At 37.4% G+C, this 14,675-nt stretch overlaps 1 protein-coding gene across 1 annotated transcript in view; it reads right to left on the bottom strand.

The window, feature by feature from the left end:
• The window catches only part of Ets65A (DNA-binding protein D-ETS-3), a 68,396-nt gene that overhangs the window by 18,681 nt on the left and 35,040 nt on the right, over window positions 1-14,675 (bottom strand). The window contains exon 3 of the mRNA XM_011501454.1: window positions 3,101-3,160. Within this exon, the coding sequence (XP_011499756.1) occupies window positions 3,101-3,160 (60 nt within the window). The remainder of the gene's footprint in view (window positions 1-3,100; window positions 3,161-14,675) is intronic.

The raw sequence follows: 14,675 nt of genomic DNA on the forward strand, positions 1-14,675 counted from the left end.
TACCATCAAAGAAAAGGGACGTAATGTACACGTCGAGTCTCATCTCCGATGTAATTTCAATTTCACGGACCAGGAAAGCGCCGGCGGTCAGGTTATATTGCACAACGCCGTCGCCGTTGCTTTTCGCGCCCGCACAATTGCTGCATGAACGATGCGCGACTCTCAAAAGGAAGGAGATGCTACGGCAAATGTGTGAGAGGTTGTGATATAAAGGCAAGGATAGAGCGAACTATAGAAATGTAAGCAAATGAGATGGAATTAGGGTGAGGCGCGCACAAGAGTTTCAACTAAACGAATATGTGCTCCGTTTATCAATTTCATCATTCGAGATATTTCTTTCACTGACGTAACGTTATTCTAATGTGCCAGTGAGTTATTGGTGTTGTTTATTTTGTAACGAATTTTTATTTTCTAACGAATATTCATAATAAAATTGACGATTGGTATGTGCGAATAGATTATTCCACTTATGTGGAGACCAAGATATCGTTTAATTGATAAATTCTGCTATATTTAGAAATAAATCCAAATCTACTGTATCCTAGCTAAGCACCCATTATTTGGATAATAGTATGATACGAATAAAGAAAATTAGGCATAAGTTTTCTTCAAGATTAGATGGATCCAACATTATAATTACTACAAGTGAGTATGATAAACTATATAAATATTCTTCATTTGTCTACATAATGGATTTTCTCTTTATCCTACCTTTCAAGCTAAACTAACTCATTTACTTGATATAGAAATGTAACTAGTACAGGAGATTATGTAATTTTTGTTAAAAATTGATGTTCATACGAATAATTTATACGAAAATTGAATCTATATTAAAACATTAGTAAAAGTATGTTCAAGTATAAATAACATTTTGATAATAATATTGCAGGGATATTTTCGAATTTAATGAAAGCTTTTCTACGTAAAATCTCTTGTAAAAATGTCATCGAGGCAAAATTTAATGAAATACTTCCAACTAGAATAATAATAGATATTACTTGAGAAATAAATACCCGCGAACGAATTCCGCTTTTGCTTATAGAATTAATATTACGCATTCACGGTTACTCACTCGATGACTAACTCTTTTAGCAGAATAAAACATCGTAATTTCGACGATATTCTCGTAAGTTATAATAAGTTAAGTAGTGATATACTTACAATATTATATAGTTATTATAGAAGAAATTACAGTAGGCGTTAGGTGCGAGGACTCGTATGTTAAAATTACGTTAAAGCAATGGGTGGAATTTTATTTAATTCCAAGGGTACCTCAGCATTATAAAAATTGTAGCTGAATATTACTAGTAATTGAAATATGACAGCTCCCGCCCCCCTACCACTCCCCCCTCCCTACACCACGCGACCACGGTTATTAGTCATTATTAATTTTAATAGTAACCTTCGGTATAAACTTTTCATACACATTACATTAAAATACAAAGTCCTACTACTATCGCTCAACACTAAATAAGTACTCTGAATCGTGCAACACTTATTTTCTCATAATTTCAACATACATCAAGTATAAGGCTCGAAATACCTATGACCTCTTTTACATTAAATCAAAGATGTTTCTCAACGTCGGGAACAGCATTTACAGAATCTCTGTTGAGGCCAAAGGCAATGTCTTAGATGCACAAAGGCGCAAATACGAGGCGTAAAATCGAGATATGGAGAGAGAAGGCGAGAGGTAGAGATAGATAGATAGACAGCGAAAGAGAGAGAGAAAGGGCGAAAGGGAGAGAGGGAGAGAGGGAGAGAGGGAGAGAGAGAGAGAGAGAGAGAGAGAGAGAGAAAGTGAGAAATAGAGTGAGTTGGCTTGCAAAACAAAGCAAAGCAAAGCAAAGCAAAGCAAAGCAAAGCAAAGGAAAGCAAAGCAAAGTCTTTATATAACAAGTCAGCCGCGGGCACGAGCTCTGATCTCTCTCCCGTGACGCGAGCGCAATTATTGTTCCACGTGACTCTAGCGAGAGCGAGATAGCAATAGGAAAAGAAAGAAGAGCTCCAAAGTGAGCGAGTGACAAAGGGACACCGCCACTGTTCAACGCGCCACAAAAGCGCGACGCCCACGCCCCATCCTCCATCCCCGCCCACCCCCTAAACAGTTGTCACCTGCCTCCGACGGCCAACCCCCTTCACCACCAACGCCAACTCCTTACCTATGCGCTTCCTGTGACGCCCCGACTGGAGAAAGCCGTCGCGCGCACTTGCCTCGCTTTTCCGTGGCCTCGAGCTTTCAATTTTACCACGAATCATGCAGCGTGCGATGCCGAGTTGCGAGAGCGACGGCAACTTACATTGGCTTTCATTAATAGCCTCTTTCTTCCTTTTCTATTATGCCGCACAAGTGGAGGCTTTGGTAAAACACGGATATCCAAACGTTAATCATTAACTCTCACCACCTTTCACAAATACATTACATTTTTAACATTTTGATTATGGGACTCTCTACGTCCTACCTCTAAATTAACATATTTCCAAAGTACCTAATGTATATTATTTAAGAATTTTCGCTTGAGCAATAAAAGAATTTATTGCATTATTATGATAATTTATGCTAATTTAATAGGTTAGTGTAGCAAGAAGGGAGAGTGAAACAACGTTTTTAGTTTCTAATACTGTACAAACTTTTAAGAGCATAGGTATATAAGACCTCGATCTAACATTCTTAATGCATATATTTCTATAAATAATAGTGACGATAATTTAATACAAATTATCATCATTATTACAATCATTGTATTATATAGGAAAGATTCAATTGTAATGTTATATCGTTGTCACTGTTATTGATAAAGCATATAGTAAGATAATTGAGTAAAAGTATTTACAACAAAAACCTTTTTTTTTTTCATCTATTTAATGAATTTTACTTCCAACATTATCAGTTGTAACGTATGCGTAAAATAAGAGGAAATTATGTCTTAAACAAGTGCTTATAATGTAATAATTGCAATTAAATTATCGCAATAAAAGAAATAATAACTGACTTGATGAGATAATACTGAGGAGGAGCAGCTAAATGATTATCATAATGAATTGTCCTGGCAGCAAAAAAGGAATTTAAGAATAATAAAGGAAAAAAGTACAAACTCACCCTGTCCAGGGGCAGGCGACGTAGCGTGGCTCCATCCACCCTTGTACGAACTACTGGCATCTGCAAGACAAAAAAACATGGCGCATTAATTAAATTCTGCGGACTCATCATTGTACAAATCCAAATCGTCCCTTTCAAAATCTGTCATGCAAGTGTTGAGATAAATAAGTAGTCGAGACCATTTTTCATGTGCTTTTCATGAACTTACATAGGCTCCCGGGACACTCTCGTATCAATTTTGTATTTGTTTAATAAGTAATTTAATCACGTTATTTCGACATGTCCGTTTATATAATTAAAGTAGAATCTACATTTACAATAAAGTTAATTGATTTAATTGAATAAGCAACAGATAAATTCTTATATAGTTTATTTAAATAATATTAATTTTTCTATATTATATGTACGTATACGAATTATTGGAATAAACAAAATTTCTCTTCTATTCTATTTAGATAATTGTAATATATTATTTGAGAATATTATCCGAGGAAATATCAAGTATAAATTTTAAACAAATTTTAAACGGATATGTAAGTCAAATTTCTCATTGATCGAAAAGAATTAAAATTTACAACAATTGTAATCGATCGCTTATTCACACTCTTATTAATAGTTTATTAAACAATTTGTGCAAATGTACATTTATAATGTAAAATTAGGAATTTTATTAATAAATCGTTGAAGCCGCGCAAGAAGCAATGTAATTGTTTTTAGTTCATGAGCGAGGGACAAACGAATTTAAAAAATTATGTTTACTTCTCGTAGTTCGAACATTTTCAATTAAACATACAATGTTTTCCAATTTTTCAGTGACACCGTCAATTATGGCATCTGCAAATTTTAATTTCCAATTACATAATTTGTCTTTCAAATACGGCTTAAGCACATTAAGCTGTAATGCAATTTTAAAATTAATTGTTTCAATACTGTGACCACTCGGTAAAATAGTCACAATGAAAAATTGTTAATTCAAGCCGCGTAATTTGTTATTATGTGTTATGGCGAAGTCGAGCTCATTTATAAATACAAATCTGACAGTGAGAAATTTTTTGGAGTTAATCAAGAATGTAAACAGTCGCCAGGTCAATATGTTTTCTCTCCTTGTGCGTATGTGCGAGGGGTGGACACGCGTAATCGTAAAAATAAAGGAACATCAGACTGCAATCTCTCCTTCAGACGACGTTTTTTTTTTTTTTTTTTTTTTTTTTATTGTTCTCGCTCTAGTGAATTCGTCCCTTATTCTCGATGTCAAGACATACTCGTTTTATTTTCGGGTACCCTTTTTCGCTCTATCTACTTTCTTTTCGCCTATTGAACAGCGAAAACATGAATTTTCGTCTTCCGACTGCATAAATTTTATATTTTTCATTCCCGAGCGATTTCCTTATTTTTGCACTTTTCTTTAATAATGACAATTGGTGAAGATACGCCAATATGTTATATAAATTAATTAACAAGTACAACGCATCGAATTTGCTGTTTAAATTCTCTCGGGATAATGAAAAATAAATGATTCGTTATTATTTATTGTTGACCGTTGTCAATTAAAACTGAAAGAATTCAATGAAATAAGAGAATTTTTTTTTTTTTTAAATGTAAATGTATATATATATATATATATATATATTTGTATATACATATACATAATCGAAATTTTTTAATCGTCTCTCACATTCCATTGTCTATAAATGAGATGAAACAGCTTTCCTTTAAATATATGATAATCTTATTGTAAAAATGCTTTAAAAAGAAGAATTTATACCAGTATTTTTTAATGAAAGAGTACAATTATGTTTGCCCTAGATTTTTTTTTATCTTTTTCTCTTTATACAATACGGCACGAGAACAATGTAAGAATTTCATTAAATATCAGTAATAATGTAATAATTTTTATTTTTCCCACTAGTATTTAAAGAAAATTTTGTGTCATTGTTGAAAGAAAGTGATATTTAATCAATTATAAATGTCATAAGTAAAGATAAGCAAATGGTTTTATAATGTTGATCTTCAATAATAACCAAAGTATCCTTAAAATAAATATTACTTCTTTTTGCGTTGTTGTGTGCATGAAATAATCTCTATTGATAGATGATAGTTCATTTTTTTTTTCACAAAATTAATTTCCGTTCGGACCGCGACAACTAGCTAGAACCACGAGAAGTCAGAAATTGCATAACGGTCAACGTGCTCAACAGTCTCGTATAAATTCTCATCGAAGCTTATTTCATAAACCGAAGTACGACAAATAGATTGCAATAAGGTTAATATTTTTAGTCACAGAGATGTCAGGGACCGACACGGATAAACTCTCGATTCGTAATAAACTCGGCTCGAAATAAAATAAATCTCTCAGCACACACAAGGTTTTCATCCGAAGCCTACCACTTACTCAACTTCTGCTCTCTTTCTCTCTTAAACATGACTCTGTTCACATAGATCTGGGACTGTGTTTGCCGACAGATATATTTTCATTTGGCAGTTATTGGCGCGGCCGGGCGTATGTGTGTACAAACGCGCGATATATGGGGCGAGCAGTCGCCTCCGCTCCCATACCTCTTCCACCCCCCCCCCCAACCCCCAACCGACTTCGCGACCCCACGACCCCCTCACCGTCACCCACTGTCCCAGCCCAGTGTTCGTCGACCCCTTCATCGACGATGGATGTTTGCGGCGATCGAGTTTTACCTTCGCGCGCAAACCCGACGGCCGTCGCTCGGAAAATTGAGCAAACAGTGTCACTCCATTAATGAAGGCCTCGGATTTCATGTTCCCGTTCCTAGTCAACATTCGGCCCTACTGCCCGATTCCTATATCGTTGCGATCCTTTTCGTTCGGCACTTGATTCGCCACACGGTGGAGTCGCATATCGTTAATTCATCGTTACAGCGACTCTTGGACCTTAACGGAGACATTTCCTCGTCACTTAGACACTCGGATAAAGTAGGAATTGAGAGCTCCGGAGGCTCTTAACGTACGAATTACTAAATATGGGCCGTCGGTCTCTCGTCCAGCTCATTCGCATGAGAGATTATGGCGTGAAAGATTTGACTTGTCGCTTAAGGAACTATAATATCATCGATATCGCTTTATCAATACTCTGTTATTAGCTAATATTAGTAGATAAGTTTTAAGGATGTAATTTACATAGTACGATTCCTGTCATTCTCTAAGTGCGCTGCTCATTGGCGGGTCAATATTTTTGAAAAATATTTCTATTTTCTTTTTTCGCGTGATTTTGCATATGTGCGGTATATGTGTTTACGGCATATTTTGGCATATTTTGGATTCTACAACGAATTTAAAACTTAAATAAAACTATTAGTATTCGATTAGATTTCTAACGTAATATTTCTTTATAATTGTTCCCGATGAAATGTTTATGTCCCTATAATTTCATTTTAACTTTATTACTAATTTTTCCCATTTTTATAGCGGGTTAATAATTTTATTTAAAAGCCAGTTCTTATGTAAATTTTCATAATATTTTAGAGGGAATGTATTGTTTGCGATTAAACTTGAGATATCCTTATCCTTTGCTATAAAGTTCGTATTATTTAAGACTTTAATTGCCCCACTTTATTATTATTATTATTATTATTATTATTATCTATTATCTATTATTATCTATTATTGTTATTTATTATTGTTATTATTTATGAATTATCATTATTTATTTATTAATATTATTATTAGTATTATTATTATAATTATTACATGCATGCATACACACGTACATATATACATTTATATATATATATATATATATATATATATACATTTATATATATATATTGTTTGAGAGTGCAAGTTTGAGTTTTAAATAGCAAAGTAAATATTGAGAAATCAATAAGTTGTAAGTTTCTATTCATTTATCAAGCCGTACAATATTGTCGTGCAAAGTGAGGATTATCATAACTATTATTGACGTATGGTATTGCATTTAAAAGTCTTATTGTCTTACAATTGCATAAATTCAATTTAATAGTTTTTTTGCAGCAATATGTAAATACAAGCAGTACTAATTAATTTTAGAATATAATGTTAAAGTTATTTCCAAATGACTATTTACGTACCCATTTTACACACTTTAGTAATTGGCATAAATTTCGAATAATCCATTAAAGATTTTAGGTTCTTTGATTGATCGAGTGTGATGAAAAACAATTAGCGCGCATAATCTAAAATTCACACAATTATGATAGTATGCGACTCTTATGTGCGGCTTAATTAATCACTGTTACGCCTTTCATCACAGCCCGAATCAGCAAGCACATCCTTTCGATATAAAAGCTCACGTAATGCGCGCTTCAGCTGTTAAATCGTATGTTACGCATTCACTCTTCGATCTTCCCACCCCCCAAATACTAACGATCCCGTAAGGGTCTCGACGAGTACCACCTCTTATCAATAAATAAACATCCAGCGCGCGTGTCCACTGGCTTCGGGTCTCGCTAATGAAGAAATCGAACGTACCGGCGAACAGCATTGAGAGGTTGGTGAATGCCGTGGTACGCGGTAACTCAGCGGCGGTCGTGCCGCTGCCCTTGAGGTCCAGCATATCTCGCGTGCCGCGAGCCCAGGAGTTTCCTCTCTCTCTCTCTCTCTCTCTCTCTCTCTGTCTATATATATATATTTATATATATATATATATATATATATATATATACGTATCTGTCTATCAATCAATCTATCTTTATGTATCTATCTCTCAACTTCTCTCTTTCTCTCTCTCTCTCTCTCTCTCTATCTATCTCTCTATCTTTCCTTCTCTCTCTCTTTCTTTCTGTCTATCTATCTATCTATTTATGTTGCTCGTGGTCTCTTGCTCGCCCTCTAAGCCTCGAGGTCCTCGTCGTCACTCGCGCACCCGAGCGTCATAATAATATTCGAAACGCGGAGCGGCGGCCCAGCCGCGATCATTCTCGGCCAGCTCTTAGCGCGCTACTGGAAGTTCCTCGCCACGGAGACGTGCGCTCCGCGAGTGGGATGAGACGCGCACCGGGAGCCGCGGATACGCCCTCCACGGGAGCTGATGCTAAGCGACCGCCCACACAGGGGCTGCGAGGGGCGGGTCCACGCGTGCGCCCTCGGCCAAGTCTTTGGGGGTGGACGGGATTGCGCTCGTGGATTATTTCTAGGGAGGCTTTTTCCCTCGCTCTCGTAGCGCTCGGATGGGCCGAGTTTAAGGCGAGTTCCGAGGCCGCAGGAAGCGCTTTTAATTTGACCGCGTTAGCACGTATGGCGCGGCTCGAGCCCGCGTCCTTTTCTTTTCAAGCTAAGGACTAAGGACCGGGGGCAGCTTTGCTTTAGCTCTGTCGTGATAGAAGTTCGGCTGTTTCACGGATTCGCGTGGACTTTTAAAAGATTCTCGGGACCTTGGCGCGATTCATGCACGTCGAAGAAATTTCCAGTTGATTGCTGGTTGAGGGCTGAAATTATAATTGCTCGACTATTATTATTATTATTATTATTATTATTATTATTATTATTATTATTGTTATTATTATTGTTATTATTATTGTTATTGTTATTATTATTGTTATTATTATGAATCACGAGGGTAGTTTGTTTTACCGGGCGATTTGAACATTGAAGATACGACGATAGGATAACCATAATTGTATACCGTGTGTCGCCTTTCCATTTTCCTCCATTTCTACCTTGAATCCGGCGCTCTTTATCGCTAGGAAAAGCAGTGTGTATTTGACGATGTGATGGATATGCGTAGATTGCTACTATTGGGACTTTATAAAGACAATAATCTTGTAACGTGTGATTTATGTGTAATTATTTAAAATTCATTTTACGTAATCTTAAATTTTATAATATGAACATTAAAGTGCAGTGGTTTTATCGAGCATTTGTTGTTTAAAAACGTAGAATATAATCCAAGTACAGGCAAATAGAAAATAGACAATTATAATAATAATACTCGATCGCCAATCAAAATTTGCGGCTATTTGCAGAAAAAGTAGAGGAGAAATTTTTTTTTTTACCCCATTAAAATATCGCAATTTCCTTTTAAATAATCAAACAAACTAATGAAAACTTTCATAATATTTTATGAAAGAATAAGAGAAATTATCATTACAGCAAAATTATTGCATACCTTTAAGGGAGCGGGAGTTTGTATTGTAATCAACGTATATTTTATCGTAATCAACACGCATTCGCGTATTTGAATTCATAATGAATCGCGTAAGAATTTTGAAAAGTGTATCATTGGAAAATTAATAAATTTACATGTGGCACAGAATACTTAGAGACAGGTGCTTGCTTTTTGTACGTGATTCAAGTCGAGCTTGCACTGCAGTCGTGTACTGACCTTCGATTTCCGTGTCCGTAACGAAGCTATGAATGTTGGTTGGAGGGGAAGTCGAGGGCGTGGAAATGCTTTTCACGCTTCAAATGGCAACGTTCTTTTTTATTTTCTCTCTCTCTCTCTTTTTTTTTTGTTTTTTTTTTTAAAAGATTTTAAAGTAGCTCATATTCGTGATCTATAAAATGAAATATTTATTACGAAGATCGTTTCATTTTGTTCTTGACCTCTAGTTCAGTTTTTATTAATTTTTACATTAATGATATTGGACATTCGCAAATTCAAGAATTATTAATTATTATATATTGAAAATCTAAATATAGTTGCTGCCAATGCTGGAACGATCTATTTACGTGATGGAAAACATCTCGAATTTTTTCTTTCGCAATCGACAGTCTTACTTGCATTGTCATATTTTACAATTTCGAAGGTGTCAAATTAAATTCGAAATAAAGAATGTAACATAAGAATAAAAGCTTTTAAATTAATAATAAATTCTTTCATACACAAATTGAACAGTACACATATATTTAAAAACATGGATAAAAAATTTCACCCCTTATTAAAAACATTAACCACCATTTAGCTTGTAATTTACGAATTATATATTTAGACATTATTAATTTATAAAAATTATAATGTCTTTTAAATTTCGTGAAATTTCGTTGGATATTTTTAATTTGTAATGAATAGATAAGTATTGCAGAGGCCATTTTAATGGGCGAAACAAGGCAGATTTTTCCGTCGATGAATGAAAAATAATTCACGCGGTAATATAAAAAAGTATCCGAATGGGATGTTTACATTTTATAATTCAAGCAATGTACGGGCAAATGTCTGAAGAGACCCGGATTTTGAGCAGCAACAACGGCTGGCAAACAATTGAAAAATCTGAAGTAGCCGGTAGTTCGTTGTTTCAGCGTCGAGTTGCCCGAACTACCTCTCGGTCGTTGCACAACAATGACGTTTCAAATAAACTATACCGGTGTAATTCTCAACGACTCTCTCACTCTCACTCTCTCTCACTCTAACTCTCTCTCACTCTCTCTCTCTCTCTCTCTCTCTCTTTCTCTCTATCTCTCTATCTCTCTGTCTCTCTGTATTGCATGCACGCGTTAACTCATTCACTCGCTCAATCACTCTCCCACCGAAAATAAGAGCAACGAGCGTTTGGAGGGCGCGAGGTATCGGCTGCCGTGGGGTGACGACGACAGCAGCAGCGACGGCGGCGGCGGCGGCGGCGACGGTGCGAGGCGGGAGGGGGGTGTAGAGAGCTGGCAAGTGGCCACCCGCTACGCGTATTTAAGTACTTTGGGCCGCACGCGTCCGTAACCCTCGCGCGCATTAATTTAGAGCCCCGTGATTCACGCGGGGCCGATCGGGCCGATTATTACGAGGGCGAACGCCCACTCAAGGTTAGCGCCTTGTCTGCTCTAACTCCTTCTGCTGCAACCCTTTCTTGTTTCCGGTGTCGACTCTTTCTTTCTAGGCGGGGGGGGGGGGGGGGCGGGGGGCGGGGGGGTGGGATGTTTAATCAGTGGCTAACATTGCGAATGGCGAATGGTATTGGCTGGAAAGAGAGGCTGAAGCTGATAACGCAAATTATTGCTACGGTCGAGAGATAGGAAGGGAAAGGAGGGTGACAATCGAGGCCGACTCGAAGCATACGTGCTTTTAATGTGTGTGATTGATGATTGTTATTATTAGAAATATAAAGTCATTGGGTCTGGCTGCTGCTTAACTTTTTCAATTTAACTGAAAAACGGAACATATGGAACAATATATAAATATATATTAAGATTGGTGGAGAAATTTTCTTCTCGATTGTTCGCATTATTTCGTACTTGGCTTTTTCGAGTTGACAATTTATCTATGACTTTCAAATAATTGAAAACTATAAGTTGCAGTATGCTGCTTTTAAAGGACATTATGTTTTATTTCAGATAGGGCGAAAAGCGATTTGTATCGTAAATATTTATATTGCATCTTACTCCAAATATAATAATGTCGTGCTTTTGTCACTGTAAATTGTAAAAAATCATTAAAATAGATAAATTGTATTTTTCATATAAAATTAATGTAAATACAAATGTATTATGCCGTTTAAGGATATGTATCTATGCCAAATACTATTCGAGGGGGCAGGAGGAGGGATGGAGGTAGAAGGAAAGGGATATATAGTCGTGCCTATTATGTAGCGCGAATAATAATGTTAATAGTAACCGTTTACAATTTAATTATTTTAAATTAAGCTAGGCGGTTGCAGCGTAAATAGTCACGGATAAAAATAATTCAATTATTCAAAATAATTTATTCAACTGCAATTAACGGCAATTAATGGTTGTTACGCTATAAATAATTGGATAATAACCGAATATACCTTGGAATGCATCATTTGTTTTTTTTTCTTCTTTAGATTATCTAAAGATTATCTATAGATTATCTTTCCTACGCGTGTGCGCGTTGGTTTGCTTATGTGTGTGGGTTTGTGGGTTTGCGGGTTTGTGCGTTTGTGCGCTTGTGCATTTGTATGCGGTGGTTTTGACACGCATAGGAAATACGTAGTAGACTGGCCGAGACCTGGACGTATCGTTTATTAGATAATTAAAAGTAATTAATCTTCATAAACGAGACGGGCAAGGCACGATGTTCAGGCAAATTATCGCGTTGAGCTTAAACCTCAAAGTCGCGAAAGCGCTCCGTGGTGACTGACTATTCAATTTGCCGGGGACTTGGCCCCATGGGAAAATCGACCTTTTAATTACCTGCTATTACGCATTGCTGCGTAGTCGTAAAAGACTAGACGCACAGCATATGCCCGGAATATTCGGTGGGCGGCTGCAATTTACGGCGGCGCATCCTCGACGAAGCACCAACGACGTTTTGTGTGCATCGACGAGCGCAGTGACGCGCGGCCGACGGCAATTTTCGGCGGAGAAAAGGGCAGGAGCGTCTGGTCCCTTTACAGCCTTCCACTCTGCCTTCCACCCCAAACCCCTGCCCGTTTCCCCCTCGGCCCAATCCGCCGCCCAACGCGATCCAACTCCGACGATTGCGCGTCCATGTTCGAGAGCGATCGTCCGTTAAATGCTTCGTGCTGGGCGTCGCGCCGTGTGCGTGCGAGTCGCGTGCCGCGCGCGTGCCACCTACGATCTGCCTTTCTCTCTCGCTTCTTCCCTCTTTATTTTCTAACTGGTGTTAGGTGTGAGTTGCAATCTCACGGAAGCTTTCTTCATATGCTCCCAGTCTATGTTTCCGAATGGATTGTCGTTCGTTTTATAGGGATGCGCACCATTCTATCGTCGTTATACATTATCGCTGTTTGTCTATGCGCTGCTTCCTTAACTCTATACAATCATCTAAATCATCGATCATTATTATTCGAAGGCGCTTAAGGTACGTGAAAATGCAATTTTCAGGATTTTGTCGAAAAGATGATGTTTGTACATCATGTCAATAAATGATAAACAATACCTGGATTATTACCTGCTTTTGGCCTCCAATCGCTCATTTACGAACCACGTAAGGGTCATTTGATAATAAGGATTACACGAAAGTGTTTAGAATTATAAAAAATGAAAAATGAACGGAATAGCTCAAGCTGGGATTTTATCTCGTACAATGTATCTAAATAGTCATGAGAAATTGCTAGATAGCATCTGAGAACCATGTGTACTGTAAGAATAATATAGGCATATTTTTTTTTTATAAATGCCTACATTAGTATAGAGGCGTGTACGGGTGTGTGCATATTTATTGAAGGCTATAATATTTGCATTGCCTATTCGAGAATTAATATACATAGTCTTGTGTCATTAGGATTTGAGGATCGCTTGTTTTTTTTCCTTTTTTTCTTTTAACTAGCGATTGCCGATGCAATTATAATATTTCTTCAATGAATACTGTGGTTGATGATGTGTTACGTACATTTTTCATTACCTTAATTGGCAAGTGTCGGAAATTTAAGAATTATTTTTATCTAATTGTATTATTGGTGTTGGACAATAACAATGCAAATAGAAAATTATTTAATAGAAGAATTTAATTTAATAGAAAGTTATTCTTGCTAATCAATTCTCGTAAAGCTGACTGCGCTTGACTTTCAATGCAATCGTATCGCATCCACTTGCATATTCTATGAAAATCTTATTTCGGTAACTTGTAAAGTTGCAAAAAATCAACAAGTAAAATCTTATTTCGGTAACTTGTAAAGTTGCAAAAAATCAACAAGACGGAGCTACGTTTCTTACGACTTGGTAAGAAAAATATTTAAGCATCGTTGCAATGTCATCTCATTACTATTTCCACAATACAAACGACTAATGCCAACAACATATTTAACTGACACGAAATCACTAGTAGTAGGGTGTCGCGATATCGACTTATCCTCTCCAATGATCATTATAATCACAGATAACATACATCACAGATTGTTTAAACCTTTCCGATTGAAAATTAATGAACCCATCGACGTTGACTTCGTCTCGACTAGAACAGGGAAACGCTCTTATGCTGCAGCATTGTGATAAAATATCGAAGATTTTCCGTTCGGAATGTCCAAGAAAGCGTCGTTTGGCAAGTCAGTGTATCGTCTAACCTCTCGTCCATGGCTGACGATCGTGGACCAACGCATTCCCAGAATCGGTGCTACGCAGAGAGCAATAAATCTACCATGCGACGTCATCCTCGGGCAGGAGAGGCGAAAAAGTGGAGCCTCGCAGCGGGACGTCCCCGGCATCCTCGCGCATGGGAATTATATAATTATCGCGCTCTCAAGAGGAGATTATTTTGTCAGCATTGGCGCGCGTGCGTCGCGCATAAATCACGCCCCGGAACGCACGCGCCGGTCTCGACGCCTCAGACAATAAAGCGCTCGTTGCGACACCGACACCGAAACTCAATCGCCGTGTGCCTTTTCCGAGGTTTTTTAGGCGTTGGCGCGAGCTCGGAGATAAGGCCCGCGGACAGTTAGTTATCTTTCTATTCTTTCTCCGCTATTATCCTGCACGTAGATAAGCTCGCGGTACGCATTGTGCGCAAATTGAAATGACCGCGAATAATAATCTCTGCGGGATCTCGGATAAATCCGGGATTACGCGTCACTATCGCCTTTAAACGTGGACGGGCGGACAGCGGTTTTGCAATTGATTTTTCATTCTTACAGTTATCGCTGCCCCGGATTTTTATTTTGCCAAAACGTAAATGGCGGTTCATCGGCTTTAGTCTTATCGGCTCTTTTTCCTCGAAATACGA

The sequence above is a fragment of the Ceratosolen solmsi genome, unplaced genomic scaffold, assembly GCF_000503995.2.
Source record: "Ceratosolen solmsi marchali unplaced genomic scaffold, CerSol_1.0 scaffold3, whole genome shotgun sequence".
NCBI lineage: Eukaryota > Metazoa > Arthropoda > Insecta > Hymenoptera > Agaonidae > Ceratosolen > Ceratosolen solmsi.